At 50.2% G+C, this 11242-nt stretch overlaps 4 protein-coding genes across 4 annotated transcripts; 2 read left to right on the top strand and 2 right to left on the bottom strand.

Moving 5' to 3' along the window:
- Nucleotides 1-147: 147 nt before the first annotated feature.
- On the top strand, nt 148-1622 carry DEU56DRAFT_927295 (snare associated Golgi protein-domain-containing protein; the record flags this gene model as incomplete). Its single annotated transcript, XM_041358606.1, has 6 exons — nt 148-239; nt 304-361; nt 422-531; nt 583-722; nt 775-900; nt 956-1622. Coding segments are annotated over 6 exons (732 nt in total), but the record flags the coding sequence as incomplete, so codon positions are not given.
- Nucleotides 1623-2410: 788 nt separating this feature from the next.
- DEU56DRAFT_94157 (kinase-like domain-containing protein) lies at nt 2411-4983 on the top strand. Its single transcript, XM_041358928.1, has 8 exons — nt 2411-2443; nt 2500-3274; nt 3334-3817; nt 3874-3939; nt 3990-4160; nt 4215-4289; nt 4346-4594; nt 4647-4983. The coding sequence occupies exons 2-8, from the start codon at nt 2586-2588 to the stop codon at nt 4884-4886; spliced, it is 1974 nt and encodes a 657-aa protein (XP_041202918.1). The 5' UTR covers nt 2411-2443; nt 2500-2585; the 3' UTR covers nt 4887-4983.
- A 96-nt stretch (nt 4984-5079) lies between these two features.
- On the bottom strand, nt 5080-6892 carry DEU56DRAFT_984296 (uncharacterized protein; the record flags this gene model as incomplete). Its single annotated transcript, XM_041359992.1, has 4 exons — nt 5080-6026; nt 6076-6305; nt 6355-6513; nt 6558-6892. 4 exons carry the CDS (start codon nt 6890-6892, stop codon nt 5080-5082), a joined length of 1671 nt encoding a protein of 556 aa, XP_041202917.1.
- Nucleotides 6893-7209: 317 nt separating this feature from the next.
- DEU56DRAFT_918116 (uncharacterized protein) lies at nt 7210-8882 on the bottom strand (the record flags this gene model as incomplete). Its single annotated transcript, XM_041358072.1, has 3 exons — nt 7210-8452; nt 8508-8675; nt 8725-8882. 3 exons carry the CDS (start codon nt 8880-8882, stop codon nt 7210-7212), a joined length of 1569 nt encoding a protein of 522 aa, XP_041202916.1.
- Nucleotides 8883-11242: the final 2360 nt, after the last annotated feature.

Raw genomic sequence — 11242 nt, 5'->3', positions numbered from 1 at the left:
TTGAACAGCAAACCTTCTTCGACTGGAAGGGCCTTTTTGCCTGCAATCGACCATGGACAAGGCGCAGAATAGGTGAGCATCCAATAGGTGTCCCACAGATTATAGTCTCATGGAATGCAACGCATTTCCCCAGTAACATGCGTTTTCCTTGTCGTCATCATTGTCTTGGGTTGCCTTTTTGCGTTCTTCCATACTCGGATAGTGCGCACTTTACAGCCTGCAGTGGAGCAGATTCATGAGTGAGTGAGTCTATGAGTAAAACATGCTGTCGTTTGCCTGATGCTAATTTACGGAACTTCGCAGCTTGAAATTCGGATGGTTCATCCCAATTGCGATTTTCTTTGTGATATCATTCCCTCCGGTGAGTGTATGTGAGTTCTTTATGCTGGATTGCCTCGTGACCAGTAATTTGCGCTCGCAGCTGTTTGGTCACGAGGTACTGGCTATCCTCTGCGGACTTGTGTGGGGCGCTTGGGTTGGCTTCGCCATCACCGCAGCTGGCACTTTCATAGGTGAAGTCGCCAACTTCTAGTGCGTTGTGTTCAATTTTTTCTATGATGAGATTTGAACGTACTTCTGAAGCACTTTCAAACATTTTTGCCAAGCTCGCGGAGATAAGTTGCAAAAAGACAGTATCGTGTATGCCGCTCTGTGCAAGGTGATCCGTGAACGCAGTTTCAAAGTTGCGTTAGTCGTGCGTTACAGCGCTATTCCAGGGCATTGTAAGTTTCTAGCATACGCATACGTCACTTCGTTGATATTTACTGTTTTCAGTGACAACAGCCATATTCTCATTGTGCGGAATGGGTATCTTTGCGTTCATGCTAGCAGCTGTGCTATCTCTTCCGAAACAATTCATTACTGTCTATATTGGTGTGATGCTTGAAAGTGACCCCAACTGTGAGTTATAACCTGTTTTGGTCCGTCATGTTGCACTTGCTGATGTAGTTTACAGCATCTCCCGCTTCTACTAGTAGAATCATCGGTGATGTGGTTGGTGCTATCACACTTCTTGTGACTGTTGCTGCAATGTGGTATATCAACAAGGCAGTGAACAAAGTGAAGCCACAAGTCATACAGGAGCGTCAAAAGTCCCGGTCAGTGCCTCCTCATACAAAGAGGCGCTTGACCGCTCACGATTTCACCTTGCAGCTACGTTGACGTCAGTGTAACATCGCCTGGCGGTATATTCAATGCAGACAACGCCTCGCAAGATTATTCCTCCGCCTTCGACGATATGTCCGATGATGCTCGTGACGACATGTCGTGCGAGGCCCTCCATAATGAAAGCCATCCCGAAGACGCCCTCGGCCATGCGGGCTCCACGTCACTTACCCGTACCACTACGCGTACATTCATGCCGGATATCGCAGAAGGTCAAAGCTATAGGTTAAATACTCTTCCTTATGATCCGTTCCCCGGCCCTCTCGACGCCACGATTGGCTCTGAGACCATGACATCATGCGTCACGCGGGCATCATCTCTGTCTTCTGTGGCTCGGACTGGAGGGCCGTCTGCCGTGCAATAACCCTATACTCCATAAACGATTATACGGGCGCTCCGTGGACGACTTCCCTGACACACGCTGTTGTACGGCAATCAGCGTTAGCGAGCACGTTTGTGATATCCTCTTTCAAGTGTGGGGTGCGTGTGGCCACCTTATGTATGTACTATTATGCATGATTTACTAGCTCAATTTCGTTCATAACTATCTGATGACGTCGCGCCAACCTGTGGTAGTGTTTCCGAGTCACAGAGTTCATTTGATTGTGTTCGAAGGAGATGTGTTATGCGAGAGAAGGGCAGGGTTTCTCACTCGTAGGAACTGGGTGTTGGTGCTACGCCGCTACAACAGTGACTACGTACATGTGTGGGAGTTCGCAGCCATAATTGGTTGAACCTCTATCAATATCGGAACCACAGCAAAACCACGGTAATGGATGGGCTTCTGCTCGGTACCACTCCGGTACCTTGCTCTCAGCGTTAGGCCAGCAACGACCACCTGGCCAAACCATTGCTCACTGCCTGCCAAGAGTGGCACTGAGGAGTAGGCACGTCAACCAGGGACGTCGAATGGCACTGTATCATGATTCCCCCATGTAGCACTAAGATCATGATAACGACAATCGGTGCGCAGCCTTATTCGAACTTTTCGGCGCCAATGCCGCATGGCCCACGTCAAGACTTTTACTTAAATATGACGCACTCCACCGTGCCTTGGAGAGCACAGCGATATTTCTCTTGCACTCGTTTGCCCACCAAGAGACGGTCTGAGACGGTCTACGGTTGACTCGACGGCCGTTTGCCTGGAAGAGTCTGTCTGCCGCCTCTATACAAACCTGGCTGTTTGTGTGGACGACCTCCTACCTTTGGGGCACTTTGCCACTAGGCAGTTCAGTGATTCCTCCAAAATTCCCTGACTGGCGTATTCACGAGCTCAATGGTACGGTGTGCGTCTTTCTGACCGACACGGGAGATGTAATGACTTTTTTGATATAGATCCCCAATGAAACTATCGAAGTGACACCATACGTTCCCCAGTTCTTCTGGCGGTTTTGGCTGTCCGACGCGTGAGGGATTCGTTGATGACTCCCATTTTATCGCTGACAGGAGAGACATACATGATACCTAGCGATCCATTGAAGCACACCCTTGACGATCACCGCGTCCATACTTATGACGTCTACAACAACGAGCTCACTGAAACACGTCGTGTTCCCGAGCAAGTTCCAATCTTCCACAACTTTGACATCACATCTTTGGATGAAGGTTGCCGCTCTGTCTTGCGTACCGCAGAGAAGGCATTCACACGTCTGGAAAATGAAGCGGAGCGGATCCTCAGTGAATTGATTTCAAAGATCCGCTCTTCACACTCTGGGGAATCACGACCGGAAACGAGGCTCGAACTACCAATTTCGAGACATTCCCGAGATGCATTGCTCCGGTACTTTGTATTCTTGCGGTACCGAAACAGTGACAAGTACAAGAAGACGGTTGCCAGCTTGACAACACGTGTTGTTACTGGCAGTGGTGCGGTCGTTAATGCGAGGCATGCATGGCATCGGGTTCGGAGACGTGCTACGTTGGGAAGTTTTCATGCTTTCCTGCAGCATGAGAACACGGCGGACAAGAAGGTGTTCCGCCACTTCGAGGGCCTTGACTGCTGGAGGTTCTGCGATGCCGAAATCTGCATAGGTCAGGCATCTGGGAGTCAGCAGTTTGTGCTTCCTGATACTTGCTTTGCCACCCTTGATGAGGAGTTTGCTGGTGACCCGTGAGTCCATCTAAGAAACTCTCGTGTGTTGGGTCGTGCTGACCACATGACTTCGCTAGCTCGTCAGCTCATCTGTTATTCCCTATCATGCCTACTATAGCTCTCTACGTCTTAGGCACTCAACGCGAGGCGCCTAGGTCACATGGTTTAAGCGTACCAGACCCAGTGATGGGAGCCACCGCTGCTTGGATTGACGTCGATATTGAGTCGCCCGCCGACGTGCACCTTCGCAACGCATCCCTTCTTCAGCGGCACCCAGCTCGGCTATACTTCTCTTCCCTCACTTCTGTCACCCAAGCTATCGCGCATTACGATAGCTTCCGCTGGGTATCCGAACACTTGGACTACTCGCGACTGAAGCAACGTGCTAGGCAAAAGGCAACGCTAGAGCAATTGACGAAGACTCTGGTTGTGAAAGGCAGCGTGCTACTTGTCGACCTCACAGATGAGGTTGAAAAAGTAGGCAACGCACCTGTATCTGGTGGTTCCTTCGCAGACGTTTGGAAAGGTATCTGGACGAATTCCCACAATGGGATACAACCAGTAAGAAATATTTAGTCCTCTTTCCGACTATAGTCTCTTAGTCGTTGGGTTGGCAGGTTGCGCTCAAATACCTTCGTCAGTACATGCACATGACAGACGAGCTCAAGGAGAAGCTGATGCTGGTGTGTACATATCCAAATCAATTTATCCATGTACTAATGAAAGACTATAGCGGCTTAAATCAGAGGTCGTTGCTTGGCACCGTCTGCATCACTCAAATATCGCGCAGCTCTATGGCGTCGCTCAGTCTCCTAACTCCATAGCCATGGTCTCCCCTTGGTGCAACAACGGTACATTGACACGTTATCTGGAAATGAATCCCGAAGCAGATCGATTTGCATTAGTAAGTCACTAGTTAAACAGTCGAGACACTATCCCCTTACGCGAGATGCAACAGATTCAACAAATAGCTTCAGCAGTCAGCTATTTGCACAACTGCCAGCCAATCGTTATCCACCGCGATCTCAAAGGCGTAAGTTTGTCTCCGTTCGTGCTCTTCAGACTCAAAATTCACGCTTTGAATTGCAGTCCAATATACTTATCGGTGACAATGGTCAAGCTCTCCTGACAGACTTTGGTTTGTCAAATGTCATGGAAGAAGTCCTTGAATCCGAGCCCAGCATGCGGAACACTCGTTTTGCAACATCTCTCTTCGCTGGTTCAACTCGTTGGATGGCACCTGAACTCATTGAAGCGCTCACCAATGATGATGATGCTGAACCGCCTCCGATCTCCACTAGCACTGATGTATACGCTTTTGCATGCGTTTGTCTCGAGGTTGGCTCGCCCATCTGTCTGTCTGTCTCTGTTCGTTGACAGTGTTCTGCAGGTTGCAACCGGTTGTCTTCCTTTCTCGCATAGAAGCAACGATACTGCAGTCATCTTCGACATCATGAGGGGCGTGAAGCCTTCCCGTGGATCCACTGCCATGAAACTCCGACTTCCGGAGAAGGAGGTGGACCACTTCCGGAATCTCCTTGATAGGTGTTGGAGCCCAGCGCCGTTCTTGCGACCTACCATGACCGAAATCAAACGAGAGCTGGCGGCTATTGCAGGTTGCTGCATGTAGACCATTATGCTTCTTCCGAATCGTCATATGCATGATACAATATACCTCAATTATTTGCACGCATTATATATCACCCAATGTACAACATTACACATTATTTGCACCAGATACTTCAGAATAACGACACGACATGGCCTCACCCTTGTACCACTATTGCATACTATACAATCCCGATGCGTTTCACGTCCTCGCCTCACTTTTCATAAAATCCTTCAGAATCCCACCCCGCCTTTTCCTCACCCTCTCTCATCCAACCAAGCGTGTGCGCAGTAAGCATAGCCACGCGAAGGAACAGCGTTCCATCCAACTCTCCAAGCCCTAGGCTGTGCTCAGCATCTTCGAGTTTGCTGTTATCCATGGCTACGCTTGCTTGTTCGCGAGTGACGAACCACCCCTGTCCTCGCAAGCTGTACAATGACGCATAATGCGCAAGTGCCCGCTGTATCTTGCACAAATGTTCGTTAGGATGCACGAGCGTAGTCTGTATTACAGACAGCCATGGATTTGGCGTCCGCGCTTCAGGAGATTTTTCGTCGGGAAGTGTGTGCTTGTCAGGTGAAGGCCGCGGACCCGGGATGATGTCCCGACCACTAGAGAGCAGAAGCCCTGATGTGTCACTGTAAAACTTGGCGATATCGATGACGGGACGTCCCCGCGCCAGGTAGTGTGCCAGGCTCACTGCGAAGTAGGCACGCAGGAGCAGTGTTTGGGCACGAGAATTTTGATCGAGCGAAGTTACGAGAGAAGAGAGGAAAAGGGTGGAGGTGACGAGGTGCATCAAGAAGAAGTCAGCGTTGAACACTTTTTTAGTATCCCTCTTCCCAGTCATGCCCCCTACCCCATAAATTATTGAGTTAAGCCAAACAAGTTCCTCCACAGCTTTGGCAACGCCTTCCTTGTTCGATACATCGAAGTCCCACATTTCAGCGAACGCTCGAAGTGCCTCATTGTGAGATGAGACGATCATGGTGAGCATGTCTGCTTCGTCCGACTTTTTGATATGCTCAAATCGTTCATCCTTAGCGACAAGTGCGAGAATTGAGAGGGCATGCAAGGTTCCAGCCTTCATAGGAGAACTAAAGTATGAAGGTGGAAGAAGTGCATGGACCTTCGCGGGGTGGACAGCAGTCATAGCCAGACCTTCCGCAGGTAAGAACCGGCACAATGCATGACGTAAAGGGAACTTTACCTTCCGCAGACACACCCAATAAACCAAACTCTGCGCCATAGCCGGTATGGATCAGAGGGTGGAGTAATCCACCAATGAAGCGTACCAGCATCTCCGGGTGGCCATCTTTCTCCTTATGTGGTTCTTCCAGGTAATTCGCAGAAGGAGCAAGTACATATTGCCCGAAGGTGCGAGCAAACCCATTCGTCCCGAGTTCAGAGGCAAAAAAGTCCGAGTAGGCTGAATAAAAGCTTGAAGAAGTTCAGTAATTAACAAACATTGCTGTTGAACACCACCTACCGTTCATCGCCAAGGTGCTCATTGAAATTACGGTGTGTGATACGGCTTGGTGACTCAAACGCAGGCCGCTGATAAATGCAGTGAGTTGCATATGCAGAAGATATGATCTTGGCGCTTGCGCCCATCGCCCAGATTGCGAGAAGGTGATGAACCGCATGGCTTCAAAAAAAAATTAGAGCCCAACCCGAGTATAAACTGAAAACAGAGCGCGCTTATGGAATCTCCTGTAATTGAAGAATATATGCCACCTAGAGTGATTATCCTCCAAGACTTTCAAAAGCATGTTGGTGCTTTCTGTATCGATGCCTGGCCAGCGCTGGGGGCAAATGGAAGCTAAAGGTGATTGTGGGGTCTGGAATAAGGGAGGTAGCGCATCATGCTTTGACTCAGGCTTGGAAGGGAACGAAAACGCTTCCGCAGCCTCAGGAGAATATTGCGCTAGGCCGTGAGCATGCATATTTCCAACTGGATGTTGAAAAGGTTCATCTCCAGGTCGATGGAATGGCATGTTAGCGTTAGTATCGAGTTCAGAGGACATCGTAGTTAGCGCCGGAGAGAAAAAGGGGTTCCAGTTGAGGTCATCGTTTTAACTCACGTGACTCATAGCGACAGTGGCGTACCTGGGAAAAATGGGTCATGGCAAGGGGGAGGGTTTGGGCCACCGAGCTGGGTACAAGGCCCAACAGGCCCGGTACTCGTTTGCATGTCGTTCCAAGACAGACATCAGGGATTCTACATGTTGTAGATGTGTACATTATCAGCTGAGACGGGATGCAAACAAAAAGACACTCGTTACTTTATATATTATGCTCCCATCGCCTAGTCGTCGATGCTTCCGCGGGATCAACACACCCCCTACGGCTTCGTCTTGGCTTCGATCTCATGTCTCAAAAATTCCTGGTAATCCCAGATACCCTTATTTGGCTCGCCCTCCCTCACCCATCCCAGCGCAGCACTTGTCAACCAAGCTACGCGCAAGAACAAGCTCCCATCAAGGAACTCCCACTCAGGCGCATCAAGCGCTTTGCATTCTCCCTCTGGAAGCTCGAGGCCACCAGGCATCAATGGCGTGTCAGGACAGCTGACAGCCGGACTCGAAGACAGCACTTCTGACATGAAGCCGGCCTCACGGTGTCCGTACAGAACAGCAAAGTGCGCAAGCGCACGCTGGCACTTGCACAGATGCTCATTCGGGTGCACGATCGCATTCTGTAGGACGGGATACCATACGTTGGGCGTGACCACGTGCGGGCTGTCCCCGCCGAGTAGTGCGCATGCTGCTGGCTGGGGTAGCACGCCAGGAAGCGTCGTTGCGTACTTAAAGTGCGCTGGGGATGGCAGGGGCGCAAGCGGTGCGGCGAAGAACTTGCGCAGGGGGACCGCGCCGCGCCCACGTACAAGCCACCAGGTGATGCTCGCGAGGAAGTGCGCACGCAGTAGGAGAGATTGGCTTTTGTATGATAGGTGAGCGCAAAGAGACGGGAGGAAGAGGCATGAGGTGACGATGTGCATAGTGAAGAAGTCTGCACGATACTCATCGCTCTCGCCGTCCCAGCTGCTGACGCCGTACATAACAGTGCTTGCCCATACGAGCTCCTCGAGGTGGTGACTGAAATCATCCTGGCTGTTGATCTCGCACGTCCACATCTCTGCGTACGAGTTGATGAGTTCACCGTGCGACACCATCATGGCCTTGAATTCGTGCTTCTTAAGGATATGAGTCCAGAAACGGCTATCGGCGAGCATATGCGAGAGAATCGTGAGCGCGTGTACGTGTGATTTGGGCCTGTCTGGGTTTCCAGGAAAAAGCAAACGGGAAACGAGGGCGGATCTCCGCGCTGGACGAATGCTCGTCTGGGCGAGCCCCTCAACAAGCATGCCTGGCAATTTGAACTCTGCGCCATAACCTGCATGAATGAGGGCATGTATGACTTGCTCCACAAAGCGGTTCAACATTTCAGGCTGCTGTTTGCCCGGTGCGAGAGAGGTGTTGATATTGTACTCTGAAGAGAAAATGTACTTTTCAAGGGTGCTTGAGATGGTAGCGCCTGGGGCGAGAACTACTTTGCGGAAATAGTCCAAGTAAGCATTATAATAGCTGGATCGCGTCAGCGCGTTATTTCGACTGGGATATAGGAAGTGCTCAGGCTTACTTTTCGTCCCCGAGGTAGTCATGGAAGTTGTCATCTGAGATGACGACACGGTCGGGTGCCTGGAAAGCATCACGCATATGGTCGAGGTGAGTGTCCTCATACGCAGCTGTGATTAAAGGACCAGATGCTCCGAGGGCCCATATTGCTAACAAGTGGTGGGCAGCATGGCTGGATAAGGTGTCAAAGTGGTTCTGCGACGCCTTTGGTATGCACGTACTTGATAAAACTGTAGTCGTTGAAGACAACATGGCTGCGCTCGTGGTTATCCTTCAGTGTCTTGAGCAGTGCAGCAGTTGGCCCTGGACCGGCATTTGGTAGACGGGCTGGTGCAAGGACCGATGGAGGGAGTGTTACGGTTCTACTCTTTTCTCTCATATTCTATTCATTTCCATCACCTTCTATCATATTCTATCATACGATTCTCTTTCTCTTTTCTGATTGGTTCCTCATTTACAAGCTCCGCTTGAACGCTCGTCTCATTTACTATTTAAACCCTTTACTTATCGCATGTATTCCTTAACTTGACCTACGCAGACCAGGGCCTGCAGACTCTAGCTTTACTTGTGCAATCGAACTCTACTTTGATCTTTGATACCAGACGTCTTTGTGACGCCGAGCGTAACAAAAGGTCAAGTTACTCCTTTACTACACCGTTCACTCGAACAGGCGTCTTGAACCAGCACTACAGCATCAGAACTCAGACGACGACATGCCCAGAGAAATCGGCACTCCTCCCGCGCCTTTCAATGGCGACACCAGAACCGCTCAAGGATGGGCTCTCCAACTCGAAGCCTACCTTGACATGAACGACGAAATCTACGACTCCAACAAGAAGAAAGTCATATTCACTTTGAGTCGCATGACCAAAGGCGAAGCAGCTAAGTGGGCCGAAGGCCACCTCAAAGCAGCTTCCGCTGCGAAGACTTACGGAACATTCCTCGAATACGTCGAGAAGTTCAAGGGGACCTTCTTCCCCAAGAACAGCGCCCAAACCGCCATTAGGCGTATCTCCACCCTGAAACAGACTGGCAGCGTCGCTGCCTACGCATCACTATTCCGCACCATCATCGCCGATACCGGCATCGAAGAAGATATCACCCGTACCATGTTCTTCCGCAACGGATTGAAGCGCGAGATCCTCGCTGCTATCCTTGCATTCAATAACACCCCCACCGACCTCGCAGGTTGGCTTGACAAAGCCCTTGAGGTTGAAGTGCGCAGGACGCTCATCGCGCCGCCCACGTTCACCAAGGCCAGAGACCCTTATGCGATGGATATTGACAGGGCGGAGGTAGGAGAAGACGACGATGGTGAGACGACGAAGAAGACCCGCAAGACGTACCTGACGCCTCAAGAACGCGAGCGCAGGAAGAAGAACGGCCTCTGCTTCAAATGCGGCAAGAAAGGCCTCATCAAGGACTGCCCGAACCACCCCACGGTGACGGCAGCGAAGAAGACTTCTGTCAAGGACGACGACGAAGAATACCGCGAATTCCAAGAGTGGAAGGCGTTCAAAGCCCGCCAAATGAAGAAAGGCAAGGGTAAGGAAAAGAAGGAGGAAAGTAGCGACGAGGAGGATTTTTAGAACGGGGATCTGCACCGGTGTCAGACACCCCTAGAATAGGACTCTTAGTACAATCGATTGGCGACTCGAAATCCATCCGTATTCCGTTAACCATTGAATCGTCTAGGACCCAGAAAACCACCGAAGCAAGCGCACTAATTGATAGCGGCGCAGAAGGGGAGTTCATCGACTGGCAATTTGTCCGAAGAAACTCCATCAAGACTCATTTTCTCGATAAGCCCATACCCGTACGTAACGTGGATGGCACGCTCAACAAAAATGGAAAAATCACACGGTACTGTAATCTATCTTTTTCCGTTCGCAATCTTCCCATGAAGACGCGTTTCCTTGTAACCTCTTTAGGAGGAGAGGACGCTATTCTGGGAATGACTTGGCTAAAACAAGAAAACCCCGATATAGATTGGACCGCCGAAGAAGTACATCTTCACGAGCGCACTATTTCCGCTGCTAAAACCAGCGAAGAAGACGTCTTTTATGACGCACTAGAACCAGAAGAAGAAGACGTCTTTCATGACGCAATGGAAAGTATTCCAGAGAACCCATTCTCTCACGACGACCTCCCTAACCTCTTAGATCTCGACGAAGACGATGAAGTAGTCGTGTCGGTAAGAAAAGCCGACAACATCTCCCAAACCCTCGCCCAGGACGCCGCAAAACCCAAGAAGTCCTTCGAAGAACTCGTCCCACCAGAGTTCCAGAAGTATAAAGACGTATTCGGTGACGTAGCTAACGGAACTCTCCCACCAGAACGCAAGTTTGATCACAAGATCGACCTCAAGGATTCCTTCGAACCACGGAAATGCAAGATTTATCCGCTTAACGCCAAAGAAGAGAAAGCCATGAACGACTTTATTGACGAACATCTCGCTAAAGGTACCATCCGACCCTCCGAATCTCCGCAATCATCACCCTTCTTTTTCGTCGGCAAGAAAGACGGATCTCTCCGGCCATGCCAAGACTATCGTTATCTGAACGAACACACGGTTAAAAATAATTATCCATTACCGCTGATCTCAGATTTAATAGACAAACTCAAGGACGCCCAGATCTTCACCAAGATGGATATCCGATGGGGATATAACAACGTACGTATGAAAGACTCCGACTGTTGGAAAGCGGCATTTGCCACATCCAGAGGACTCTTCGAACC

This window comes from Suillus clintonianus, assembly GCF_016758775.1.
Source record: "Suillus clintonianus strain FC179 chromosome Unknown DEU56scaffold_124, whole genome shotgun sequence".
NCBI lineage: Eukaryota > Fungi > Basidiomycota > Agaricomycetes > Boletales > Suillaceae > Suillus > Suillus clintonianus.
Note: the sequence above shows the minus strand (reverse complement) of the source record. Positions and strands in the feature narration are given on the sequence as shown.